The sequence below is a fragment of the Nipponia nippon genome, unplaced genomic scaffold (genome assembly GCF_047370975.1).
Source record: "Nipponia nippon isolate SJK-2023a ecotype South Korea unplaced genomic scaffold, ASM4737097v1 scaffold_4, whole genome shotgun sequence".
NCBI classification, from domain to species: domain Eukaryota; kingdom Metazoa; phylum Chordata; class Aves; order Pelecaniformes; family Threskiornithidae; genus Nipponia; species Nipponia nippon.
The window spans coordinates 87,210,898-87,224,706 of NW_028262358.1; the positions used below are offsets into that span (position 1 = coordinate 87,210,898).

Consider the following 13,809-nt stretch of genomic DNA (forward strand, 5'->3'; position numbering starts at 1 on the left):
CTCCCCCTCTCCCCTCGGAGAAGCGCCAGCCGCGGCCGCCCTCGCCGCCGCTTCTCCCCGCCAGCCACCGCCGTGCCCCGGGACGCTGCGGTGGGGCCGGCAGCCGCCGGGCCCGCCTTCCCCCCTCCCGCCGCAGCAGGGCCGAGCCTACCGCAGGCCTCGGGGCGCTTCAGCGAGGCTGAGGGCCGCCGCGGCCCAGGGCCGCCCACCCCCGCTCCGCTCCGGCCGGGCCGCCTCAGCGCTGCCGCCCGCGGGCGGAGCGCCATACCCGCCTCCCCCGAGCTGCGGCGCCGCGGGGTGGGGAAGGAGGGGCGGGAGCGTCCGGCCCGGCAGCCGCACCGCGCTCTCGGCCCGCGGGGCCGGGGCGCCTCACCCACCTCCCACCGCCGCCGCCACCTCGGGCTGCCCCCCTCCAACAACATGGCGCCCGTGACGCCGGGGCCGCCGTCACGTGCCCGCCGTCACGTGCAGCCGCGACCGGAAGCGGCGCGGCTCGGCCTTCCCCCCTGCCCCGGCTGCCGGCCCGGCGCGCTGTGGGGCACCGGCGGCCATGGGCTGGCTGCGGGCGGCCGGGCAGCGGCTGCGGCAGCGGGCGAGGGGCGCCGAGGTGCTGCGGGAGACCTGCCGGCAGTACCCGCTCTTCTGCTGCCTCCTCCTGGGGCTGGGCGCCGCCACACTCCTCCTCAACCGGTAACCCGGCCCGGCCGGGAGGGTTGGGGCTGGGGCGGGGCGGGGGAGCCGGGTCGGGCCCAGTGTAGCACTGGTACCTTGTCAGGCGGTCATATTTCCTTCCTGCTTATTTATAAGGTATCTTCACGTTTTGATGATCTTCTGGTCATTTGTGGCTGGCGTCGTCACCTTCTACTGTTCATTGGGACCGGACTCCCTCTTGCCCAATATTCTTTTTACCATAAAATACAAGCCCAAGGTAAATAAGTCCATTAACATTCTTGTGCTTTCTTTAAATTCGCTAAGAATTTATACTGGGTAGCGATTCTTGTGTAATTCTAGCTGCTTTCAGAAACACTGCACGTCAATACAGCTCTTACCCGCCAACTGATAGATGTTTTGTAGCAAATATGCAATGATTAACTCTTTGGATTTTTCATACGTTTCTGCATAGTCCCATCAAATCTCCATATGGCTGTAAAGCCAGTTGTTGGGAGCGTTCATGGGTGTTATTTTCTGCTTCACTCATTTTTCACTTCTGGCCTTTGAGTAGCAAGTAGTTGTGAAATTATGTAGTTGTATTCCCTTTTATTGAGGCTTTTTCTTCTCTAAAGATGCTGTTCCTTTGGCAAGCCAGTGCTAAGTCTTCTTTGCTGAGTGTAGTCAAAGTTTAAGTAGTACTGCATTTCAAAGAAAAAAAAGCATTCCCAAAGGAAATTGCTGTTTTCTAACTTAAAATGGTTTAATGTAGAATTCCATAGGACTGAAAATGCTGTAGTTATAGTAGTAGTTCAAGGCTATGAGTAAGGCAAGTTTTGTAGAGAAACTGGCTGGTCTGTTATTAGACCAACTGATGTACAGGGAGATGACTGGAGATGTGAAAGGCCATCTATATCCTCAAACTTTGTTTTCAATAGAATCATTAAGGTTGGAAAAGACCCTTAAGATCATCGAGTCCAACCGTTAACCTATCACTGCCAAGTCCATCACTAAACCATGTCCTCGAGCACCACGTCTATCTGTTCTTTAAATAATTCCAGGGATGGAGACTCAACCACTTCCCTGGGCAGCCTGTTTCAATGCCTGACTGCCCTTTCAGTGAAGAAGTTTTTCCTAATATCCAACCTAAACTTCCCCTGGTGCAGCTTGAGGCTGTTTCTTCTCGTCCTATCACTCGTTACTAGGGAGAAGAGACCGACCCCCACCTCGCTACAACCTCCTTTCAGGTAGTTGTAGAGAGCGATAAGGTCTCCCCTCAGCCTCAGCCCTTCTCCAGGCTAAACAACCCCAGTTTTAGTGGAAGTGATCTTTCTGTTTGGTTCAGTTGTTTCTCATACTGTGCCTTGTTACCTTGTTTTCCTGCTGGGAGAGCAACTTGGCCTTTATGCTGGTCAGTGCTCTGTAACTGTATGCTCTAAAAGGAAATTCACGAAGGTATCAGTATATTAAGAGAGTCATCATTTTGAAGAATGTAAACTTGTTCAAATATCTTTTCTTAGCAATTAGAATTGCCGGAGCTATTTCCTCACGGGCACAGTTGTGCTGTATGTGGCAAGGTGAAATGCAAGAGGCACAGGTAAATTAAATACGTGGCACTGGTAAGCTTAGTATTTCTTATATTTTGCACATAGCAGTAGGAAACTTTCAATTAAATATTGTTACATCAACTTTTCCATGCTCTCCTACAGACCTACTTTGCTTCTGGAAAACTATCAGCCATGGCTGGATCTGAAAGTGCCTTCCAAGGTTGATGCATCGCTCTCGGAGGTAACTGCTGCTTCATTTCTTTAGTACGTTGAAATTCAGCGAATTTTTATTACATATATCTTAGACCTATTACTTCTGGTTCAGTAGGTAGTCAGACGTACTTCCCACGTATGCTAACTTGTTCCTGTAAAAGTCAAATGAAAAGAATAAATGCCGGGAGAGAGAGGCGAGATGGCCTACTTGTTAACACAGATGCAACTGTTCCTGTAGTAGTGTGTCCAGAACACAGAAAAAACATCAAGGTAAATTGGGAAGTATATAGGAAAGAACAGTTAGAACTGAACATGTCCAATTCTTGAGAAGTTAAGGATTTCAGCCTGCTTAGTTTGTTGAAGTGGAAGTTAAGAGATGATTTGCTCCAGCTAAAAAAATTCTGTAATGAAGATGGTAATGTGATGGTAGCTATACAAAATAGTCAGACAAAACTAATAAAATCTATCTAGAAAATAAATTAGTGGATTTACTCAAAGAAGAATAGCATAAATACCTGGTTTTTAAGAAGACTGTAAATCAGGAATTTTGTTTTGTTCTTTTCTCTTTAAAAAGAGCTATATGAAGAGCAATTTTTCTTTGGGTTTTTTTTTTTTTTCCTTTGATTGGTAATTGATGAAGTATATTGGCAGTTAAATAGATAATCTTTTGTCCTTTTTTAAAGCTAGGAAAATACACAAGTGCCTATGTAGCTTAATCTCCATTTATTCGGAATTCCAACTTTGGAGTTCTGTGGTAGGAGGATGAACAACTGGCATGTCAGAAGTGAGAATATTCTTGCATGTCAGCTCTCGCAATTAACAACGTGGTGTATGAAGTCAAAGCTGTGTGCGTTTGTGGTATAAGCTAACACTTTAATTCAGCTGTGTGTGATGGTGTCCCGGGCATGGCCCACAGCAAGAGTAGCAAAAGAGTGAAAACCTTACGGAAGGGGAGGGATGGACAATTGAGGAATGTTTTTTAAAAAAATACAGATAACAATGTGTTCACTTCCTTTGGTTTAATGTAGTGACTTCCTCTGCAATTTCAAAAGCAAACATTTATTGTTTTAAAATTACTTAATCTATTAATTTTTTTTAATAAGTTTGGGCTCAAGTGTATTAAAATAACAATATTGCTGAATATCATTTTAACAGGCTAATTTTTTTAAACCTCTTGTTTTAATAGTAGAATGTAAAATAAATGCTTTTACGCATGTAATATTTTTAGAACTTTGGGTAGTAAATAGCTGTGACAGTTTACCAAAGGATGTGGTAAATGCTAAAGAACTGGAGATTTTCCTGTTTAGCTTAAATGGGAATTTAATGCTAAAAAAGCTCTTTGTAGTATGTTATTCATAAGGGATACGAGTAGATACCATAGTTAGCTTCTAAGACTAATCTTTAAAATGTGTTGCTACACATTGGCATTTTGTATTTGATTGCTGTTGCTGTAGTTCTGCTTTTACCAAAGTGGTGTGGGCTCTACTTTGCTGTTTCTTTTTACTTCAGTGGCATGTCCCTGGCCCTGCTTTATTTAGCAGTTAGACATGGCTTTTGTATATCTATGCCGTGTTTCTCATTCCTTTCTTTTCTTTGGGCGCTTAACTAGAGGGGAAGGCCAGACCCAAGTTGTGTACCTTCCTGGGACAGTGAGCCAGCGTAATCATCTCTGATGGACCCAAACGGGCGGTCTGTTTGACCCGCCGTTTTCACTTGTGTAGGATACTATTTGGAATGAGAAATCTCATTGCATTGTTCCCCGTTGCAACTCTTCTGTACTGGTTAAAAGGGTAGCAGGGGTTCTGCCCACACCATATTCCTCTTGCTTGTCTGCTCTGGGGATGCAGCATGTAATGCGTGCCTGGAATTGGATAGCCGGCGTAGGGTTGGAAGGAGAGACTGCTCTTATTTTCTTTTGTGAGTTAGTCATACATTAGAGGGAAGCTGATACAGTGAGAACTGAATTAAGATTAATGAGATTCTGAAGGAGTGTGGAGTGCAGCCTGGTTCTGAAACGCAGATTCTTCAAATACCTGGAATAATTATGGGACTTTTTTTATTCTGGATTAGTTTTCCTTGTTCTTCCTTTGCAGGTTAAAGAATTTTGGCAATGTTCTCATTTCCAAATGTTTCTAATTTGAATCAGTTGTATAGTCTTTAAGCTTGTGTTTTCAAGTGCTTACAGAATAATTTAATACACACTTGAATCAGAAGAAATCCAAGTTTCTCTCACAACTATGGATTTTTCTCTCTTGGATTGTGATGACAGTTTGTTAATCTTTTGCAGCTTTGTTTTAGTTATCTAGCTGCTGTACATTGTCTAGAACAATAAGAAAAACCTGCGCTTGGACTTTCCTCCACCCTTCATTTGTGTTTATTGTTATAGTTGAACTCTAAACTGCCTCAACCATGCATCTATCAATATTCGATAGTTTGTGCTGTATCCTGTGCAAAAATAGTACCGTGACCTAAGTATAATTTTGTTTCCAGTTTCTAATCCATTGTGCTTTCTGTTAGTTTCCCCAATGTTTTCTTTCTTTTTGAATTAGGATGTGATATCTGTTGGCCAATTTTATGTTGTATATAATTTCAGGTGTTACAGATTGTATGAAGGAGAATTTAATTCTATTACTCAGTTAATGAACTGAGCTCTTTCCCTACAATCTCATTTTTGCTATGTGAGGGATGGTTGCAAGACAAATCTGTGGAAAGCTGCTCAGCTACTCTTGATCAGCATCATGAAAGAAATGCCTTAGTGGATCAAGGTGCTGTCTGTTGATCTCACAATTTTTCTCTAATTCTTAAGTTCTCAGGTTCTTGACTTGATTACGGGACCAGAATTTTATCTCTTCTTTTTTTTTTTTTTTTTTTTTCTTAGACTAAGAAATGGACAAATGCATGACAAGAAATCAGTTGTTGTCTGAACGTGCTCCTTGCCAGTCCTGAACTCTTGTAGCAATACAGTGGCCTGCATGCTTTCTTATTGGCAATTGCTTGTTCTACCTTCAGGAAGTGGTCTCGGCGATCTAGTTGTACAGTCTTTTAAGGCTTTTCAAATTGTCCTTGCGATTTACTTAGCAAATCCTTGCTCCTTTCTAATCTGATTCAGCCGGGTAGTTCTGACCTGCTACTAAATCATTCATCGCTCAGCTCTGCAGATCCTCCTCCTGACAACTGGGGTCTGTTCTATGGCAGTCCACAGAAAGCTTGTCTCGGCAGCAATAGACTGACTAGCTTGCAGTGTTGCAGTGCATGCTAGAAAAAAATTTCTCCTTGTTTTTTCTTCAGCTGATGCTTATATTGCTACCTGCTGCATTTGGTTTTACACATGTAATGTCTTTCCAATTCAAAACTGCTCACATGGAGTAGAACCAGTCATTTTGCAAAATGCTTGAAAAATAGGTAGGCTTTAAATGAAATGACTCATCGTTTGTATTTAAAACCAGAGAATAATACTTTGCAGAAAAGGAAATTGCTTATCCTTAGCTGTCATTCTTTGAGATGTCCTGTCTACTCTTTTGGCATGTATGCGTAGGGTGAGCAATTGAGCTTGAATAATATTGTTGGTGTTGCTAGAATGGAAGTGGGTACACATGTCCTTCTTTCCTAGTGCTTTACGAAAGTGCAGTGGCTGATGTGACAGGTTTTTTATGGCTTATGGAATCACACTGATATAGTCTGGAGGGCTCATAGGGTTCATGGGAAAACTGCATGGACTGTACGCCTTGAACTCCAGTTACTGGTACTCAATTGTCTATTATTCCTTGAGTGCTTGTATTTTGCAATGTGGATGATTTCACACTGTAGCTGTCTCTTAGCTTCAGTACAGCACCTTGGTGCAATGGAGCATCATAAGTAACTGCCTCTGCCATGCTATGTATTTAGTAAACGTGCAAAGAGGGACTGCTTTCTGTATGTCCAGGATCAAGGCATTTTTTATTAAGGCCGTATTGAGAACTTGAGTTCTAGTAGAATGTGTCTTGACCTTCGATATTGGGACCAGTGATATGTGGACTTCAAGTGCGTTTTTACTTAGTTGTCTGTGCATACTGCCTCTAGGTCTTTGGCTAGTGGGATTATCTGCATGGCATTGTCCTCTGCATTACCATAAAGCCCTTAATTACAGTGTGGCTGTGGGAGTGGGAGATAACAAGAGAAATACTGGCAAGTCTGTGAAATGGTTCAAGTGGAAGTCAGTTACTACAAACATGGGACGAATCTCAAGGAGTCCTTATCCAGAGTGGGATGGGTCTTGCATCTTTCCTTCTTTCCTTGCTGATTTAATAACCACAGGAGGATGATTCTCAGAACCATTTGTGTTTTGCTCAGATAGCAGTAAGACCGAGATGTCTCACTGTTGGAAACAATTCTTCTAGCAGCTTTAGAAGCCTCTGGACTGCAGGCGAAGAGAGTGCCGCCAAGTTACGTTAGCAGCTGATGCACTGAAATTGCAGTGACACATGCCTGATGGACAGGCTTTCGGTTCCAACGTAGTAGTCATGGATAAAGAAAGCTTTTTCAAGAAGAGTGCATTGTACTCCCTTTGAGTACACTGTCTTGTGCTTGAAGGCTGTCCAAGTGCACTTTCCACTCCAAGCAGAAGATGGCCTGCTGTCATTGCTCTTGATGGGGAGGCACATAGCAAAAGTGGAGATAAAAAGGAGAGGGTTGTTTTTTTTTTTTTTTTTTTTTGTGGGCCTTTGCTTTTGAAAGGCTCTTTTTTGAAAAAGTCTGCAGTTTGAGCCCTGAAAGAGGTTTATTTTGTTAGAGACTCTTCATGAACAAAAATAACACTGCAATACCTGCAAGACTGAGATTTCTATGGAGTAAACTGGTGGTTGGCAGTGCTATGGAAAGCATCAGGGAAATCCTTTTGAGTAGTCTGATCTATTGCTCTTAAGGCCAAAGGTCTGTGTTTGCTGACTGGACCTGGATGTGATCTCCTTCCTTTTGTCTGGAGATTAACTTCCAAAGAAGATTCTCTGGGACTTCTTGATCTCTTCTGGCCTGGGAACTAAAGCATCTGTTGTCATCTCCTACCACCCTTCCACCCTGCTTTTAATGGAAATATGAGATTTAGGGGCAAGGGTGGGGGTGACATTTAGCTTATCCATCCATCATCAACACATGACCATATTACAATTTCAAGATCTATTACTGCTATAGCACATAGGGGTAGGAGAAAGGACATTGATGACTTTGTATGATCCACAACACAGACCTCTAGTTATCCCAAACTGGAAAACATCCCTTCAGAGAGAGGGTGAAGGAACAACTTTTCTGCAAAAAAAGGAGCAAAATCACTGAAATGGAACAATTGCAAAAGGGAGAGTATCTTATAAAATTTGAGGAGGCAATATTCTTAGTAGTGAAGACAGAAAAAGAGTGTTCATCAACTGCTCAAGTCTGAAGAATTGAGAGGAATTAAAAAGGCTGTGGTGTGCATTTTACTGAGCGTGCTTTTATAATCATGAGTAGAGCAGAGGCACGTAGTGCCCTAAAGATACTATAAATTTAGCAAGTCTTGAATTCTTGCAGTGTACACAGTGTGAATGAGTGCAGCAGCAAATCTTGTAAGAGGAGTAATACTTATTCTCATAAATGACACTTGTATATCAGCTGTTACATTCAGCTTTCCTTTCAAACAGATTTGACATTTTTCTTTGAACACAGTGACTTCTTTTGCAAAACCTTTCCTTCTGTAGAATACGGCACAGCAGCCTCACATAGCGACACGCGTATTCTCTTTTACCGCCCTGATCAGCATTGATGCTGCTGAGCACAAACTGATCTCTAAAGCAGTGATTCAAGCTGAGGGATAGGCTGCAACAGGAGAAGATAATGTGGAGTATATCTTGGGGTTACAGTGAAGGAGGAGAAATCTCAAGAAAATTTCATCCTTTTCCTTCCTCATGTTTCTTTTTCTTGGCACTGCCTGATGTTTCCCCTTCCCTTCAGAAGTTTTCTTTTTGCTAATCATGGTGCAAGGACTGTAACAGTTACTTGAAACTTTTGTGTAGGTGTAAGGAGAGGTGCCAGAGCTGCAGTCCAGATAGCAGTACGTCTTGTGTATGTGGTGGTGGCAGCCCGTTGATTGAACAGGGATGGTCACCTCCCCTGCCTCCCTTCCTACTGTGACATTGAAAGCCAAGCTGAACCAGGGTGTGCCTGTGACATGGCTGCAACAGCACTGGTTCTTCCTGATTAACCCAGGTTTTCTGGCATGGAAAAGGCAACCATGGCCTTGGCCTGTCAGGAACAAGTTTGATGGAAAGGGTGGAAAAGATTCTCCTGCAGAGATCCGTGTAGGTGGGATATACAGGAGCTAGGAACAGGAGAGAGAAGGCCGTGAGGATACAGGTAGGACAAGGACTTTGGGAAGTGTGCTCGTTGGGGCTTCAGGAGGTGGCCAGACAATAAGCCAGGCTTTGTTGAAAGCTGTGGTGCAAGATGTGGAGAAAGGAGAATGGCTTTCATAGAAATTGCTTTTTAGGATTCTTCTTTTGCTTTCTTTGTGAGTGGTGAGCATACAAGATCAACTGTCCCACTTGGAGCATAAGGGAGAGTTGGAAAAAGTGGAGGTTTGGATGAAAAAGGATGGAGGTGTGTGTAAGCATAGGTTGGGTAGCTGTGCCTGTGGGAGACTCTACACTATGTCAGAAAAGAACAGGGACTGATCTGAAAAATTAGGGAAGGGCTGTTTAAGGTAAGACTACATTTTTCATAGCATTCGCCTACCAGTGGCTGTGGCACTGTGCTTCACGTTGTCAGTAGTACTAGTGGTAGCTGTTTCACGTTGATACCTCATGGAACAGATCCTCCTCTTGGAACAGATGCTCCTAGAATCTATACTAAGGCACATGGAGGACAGGGAGGTGATTTGGGACAGTCAGCACGGCTTCACCAAGGGCAAGTCCTGCCTGACCAACCTAGTGGCCTTCTATGGTGGAGTAACTACATCAGTGGATGAGGGAAGAGCTACGGATGTCATCTATCTATCTGGACTTCTGTAAGGCCTTTGACGCGGTCCCTCACAATATTCTCCTCTCTAAATTGGAAGGATATGGATTTGATGGGTGGACTGTTCAGTGGATAAGGAATTGGCTGGATGGTTGCATCCAGAGGGTAGTGGTCAATGGCTCAATGTCCAGATGGAGATCAGTGAGGAGTGGTGTCCCTCAGGGGTCCGTTCTGGGGCCAGTGCTGTTCAATATCTTCATAAATAACATAGCTGGATCAAGTGCACCCTCAGCAGGTTTGCAGGTGACACCAAGCTGAGTGGTGCAGTCAACACGCCTGAGAGACAGGATGCCACCCAGAGGGACCTGGACAAGCTGGAGAGGTGGGCCTGTGTGAACCTCATGAGGTTCAACAAGGCCAAGTGCAAGGTCCTGCAGCTGGGTCGGGGCAATCCCTGGTATCAGTACAGGCTGGGGGATGAAGGGATTGAGTGCAGCCCTGAGGAGAAGGACTTGGGGGTACTGGTGGATGAAAAGCTGGACATGAGCCAGCAATGTGCTGGAGTACTGCATCCAGCTCTGGGGTCCTCAATACAAGAAGGACATGGACCTGTTGGAGAGGGTCTAGGGGAGGGCCACAAAAATGATCCGAGGGCTGGAACACCTCTGCTATGAGGAAAGGCTGAGAGAGCTGGGGTTGTTCAGCCTGGAGAAGAGAAGGCTGCGGGGAGACCTTATTGCGGGCTTTCAGTACTTAAAGGGGACTTATAAGAAAGATGGGGACAGACTTTTTAGCAGGGCCAGTAGCGATAAGACAAGGGGTAATGGTGTTAAACGAAAAGAGGGTAGATTCAGACTAGAAATAAGGAAGAAATTTTTTACAGTGAGGTTAGTGAAACACTGGAATGGGTTGCTCAGAGAGGTGGTAGATGCCCCATCCTTGGAAACATTCAAGGCCAGGCTGGATGGGGCTCTGAGCAACCTGATCTAGTTGGAGATGTCCCTGCCCATTGCAGGGGGGTTGGACTAGATGACCTTTAAAGGTCCCTTCCATCCCAAAGCATTCTATGATTCTATGAAACCATCACTTTGTTGCTATTTGCCCAAAGTACTGTTTTTTAATGCAAAATGATTGATCTCACAATAGGATCACAACAGACACGTTTGTACGTTAAAATTTTATGATGTATGAATTATGTTCTGTGAGTTTTGGAAGATGTTTGTGTTTTTAAGTCTTGTAACAAGGATTTATGGTAAACTGTTTATTTTATAATGTGTTCATCTTTGTTCTGCACAGGTGCTTGAGTTGGTGCTGGAAAACTTCATTTATCCATGGTACAGGTATGAGCTTTACCTAAAAGTTACTATTTTTGAATGTCATAAATATCCATTGAAGTGTTTAAGAAATAGTCACCTGAAAATAAACATTTCTGTTTCTTTAATAAAATATAAAGCATACCTTTAAGTGCTACAGTTTCATCATTTTATTGTCTCAGCAGAGTAGAAGAGAGCTTTTAATAATTTAGGCACGATAGAGGTGGTTCTGAAATTTGTATTTCATCCTAAAAACACTTTCAGATTATTTATTTTTATATGCTAATTTTCTAATAACTCTTACTTAGAAGTACATATGGCTTGATTAAAATCTGTGTAAAAACTCACCTTGCCTGAAATTTATTTCCAGATTAGAAGCATACTGATCTTTCATATTGCTTAAAAAAAAATTAGTTTACATTTTTTGAAAAACAAAAATTCCACTTTTAATTGATATGGGAAAGGTATTTTGAATCATGTTGTGGCCACCTTCTTGCAGAACATCTGGTGATTTGCTGAGTTTTAAGGCTGTACGTGGTTATGCTGAGCTGAATAGAGAAGTACTGTGTAAATAACTTAGTGCATAAAGAAAAGGCTATGGCTAATTTTTTTTTTTTGCCTTGTACCTTTAATATATTAATCAGTGCTTCAGAGTACTTTGTAAGAAGATATTAAAAATATTTTTAATTTATCACGCTGGCATCAATGTGTTAAAACAAAATTTTGCCTTAATTCTGAATTTGACTTTTTTATTGGATGGAAATGTTCAGTTTTGCTAAAAGAAATTTACACTTTTTTCTTTTACTCTGCACTGTTTTTTTTCTGTCTCTCTGGGATCTAAAATTTTATGGGCAGACTTCTTTGCCCAATTGATTTTTAATTGTGGCCAATATCTGCATGTCTCGTATCTGTCTTTGTGTTATGAATACTCTGAAGTATAAAACTTAACTACTTATGGAAACAGCAGAGGGAGCTTTAGCACCGTGTATTGTGAATGATCAAGTTGGAAAACTCAAGGTTTTTAACTTCCAAATACAGAAAACTAGAGCATGTTCCCTTGAGCTGTTTGATAAAGTAACAAATGTAAGGGAACAGTCTTCTCTATTTCATAATTTCATAATTTGAAGTTAGATAGGATTTTTTTGGCTGGTGGAAGGTGTCTTCAGTGTCTTTGTTTTGGACTGACAAGGAAACTTGGATTCTGCATATTACTTACATCTCTGACACCCAACACGGTGGAAGTCTGGAATACATCATATAGTGGGGATAGTAATATGCGCTGTTAGAAGTGCAGTGGAAAATATACTTGGTATGGAGCCAGCCAGCCTAGATTCTGCTACATCTTGCCCTCTGGTGAGCTGTATAGATGTTCCTGCACTGTCTGTAGTGTTACATGGCTGCACCTCCGCATTTTGAACTAGCTCCATAAATTCATACCATGCTGATCAGACCTGATAAGCTTTCCATGAACCTGAAGTACTGAGAGTTTAGTGAGCAATAGTGCAGTGGTATCTGAGTAATTCTGCAGGAATTGGTCCTGAAAGGCTTACCAGTTTCAGCTTAACAGTAGTCATGTCAGATTTGGTCTCATTCCTTCTAGACATTCAGGTGTTTCTGTGCTTTCCTGTATTTCCAGCAACAGTCGTGCAGGGAGGCTTGAACTGTGTCTGTGTGTAGCTGTTTGAGGTCTGTCTTGTAGAGCATCTTAGTTCTGACTTTTCCTACTTGGGTGTACCTACACTGTTTGTATAGCTCAGCTCATCCTGGAGAAAGGACTCTTGCATTCATGAGGTGTTTTTTTGTGAGCTAAGAAACCTCACTGACTCCGGATAATTCTTCGCAGAGCCAAATCAGAAGCCTTTGCATCCAGACTATCCTTATTTAGCAGAGTGATTGGTAACCACCAGCAGGCAACTCAGACGTGCCAGATTGCATTGGTAAAACATTTTGCTACTTTCCCTTGCAGAAAAGTCTGGGCATAATTCCTTATAATCCTTAAACTTGTATCAGTTTAGGGGAATGAAGATTAGTGCTTAAAATCAAGTGAACTCTACTGAAATAGGTAGTTATACCTATGTACAGTTATTGTTTGGTATTTTTCATAGTATTTATACTGGCTATATTTTAAATATTTGCTTGTTAAGAATTTTTTCAACTATATGAGAAGAATAGAGCATAGTTGTAAGTAATCCAAGTTTGCAGAGTTACAAAACACTGGTCTGAGTCTATTGCTTATGCTGTACAATAAAACTATATAATATCTTGCTTATACCAACCTCATTTTAAATAGGAGACTTTAAAGTTTGAATGAGTCGCTATGCTTAATGACTTTTTTTGGTCATTGATGCTACTGCAACGCCAGTTCTTTCAGATTAGATTAGAATCCAGTAATTACCACACTTTTATAATGTATTACTGTGAAAACATTTTTCTTTGATAGTGAATAAAACCAGTGTGTTTGCATATAGAGCTGCTTCTGTTTTAAATGCAAGTAATGCAAGAAAAATTCAGGATTTTTGTTGAGTTACAAGCCATAGCTTTACAGTTTTGTCAGCTTGCAGCTTATTTTCTTCATCTTTTTGATAGGAGTTCGCCAAATTTTGTAAGAATAATTGACACATGGGGAAAAAATCACTTTGGTATTTGTATATGGTTTTCATTTATCAGTAGATCCCATAAGACTTTGCATGCAATAGCAGTTGGGTGTATCTCGTTTGGATGTTGGACTTAGTAACTGTTTACAATTAACAGACTGAGCCTTTTTCTTTTAGCAAATCTCTCTGTTATACTGACAGTTGTGTTTTTAAGTTTTTCCTCAAGTTCTGGGAAAACGCAGCCAATTTTAAAAATGTTTCCAAGCGAGTTATTTGGACCTTCCACTGTGTCACTAGAGATTTGAGATTTTACGGATTCTTGATGTTTTTTTCACCAGTCTTCAATCTGCTGATGATTAAAAGAATGTCTCTGCAAAGCTATGGCATGTTGTGAAAGTACGTGGCATAAAGTCACGTCCAAGTAGAATTAACCAAGATACTGGTTATCCAAGTGTCAATAAAATAACAACTTCTTGGTCCAAATTACTTCATGTATCTTGTTGTCTGTCAAATAGTAGTAATACAGCCATACAA

General features: G+C 42.1%; 1 protein-coding gene across 21 annotated transcripts in view; it reads left to right on the forward strand.

The window, feature by feature from the left end:
- Window positions 1-283: 283 nt before the first annotated feature.
- The window catches only part of SNX14 (sorting nexin 14), a 56,671-nt gene continuing 43,145 nt past the window's right edge, over window positions 284-13,809 (forward strand). For 16 of the 21 annotated variants that reach the window (XR_015708054.1, XR_015708055.1, XR_015708056.1 and 13 more), the window contains exons 1-5: window positions 284-690; window positions 776-928; window positions 2,169-2,245; window positions 2,358-2,436; window positions 10,665-10,708. Coding sequence is in view for 13 of the 21 variants with exons in the window: in XM_087773957.1 (XP_087630083.1) it covers window positions 421-690; window positions 776-928; window positions 2,169-2,245; window positions 2,358-2,436; window positions 10,665-10,708 (623 nt within the window). In the remaining 8 variants the exon portion in view is untranslated. Of the gene's footprint in view, window positions 691-775; window positions 929-2,168; window positions 2,246-2,357; window positions 2,437-2,549; window positions 2,679-10,664; window positions 10,709-13,809 lie in introns of those variants that run through there. The other 5 variants (XM_087773964.1, XM_087773965.1, XM_087773961.1 and 2 more) reach the window with 3 other exon arrangements.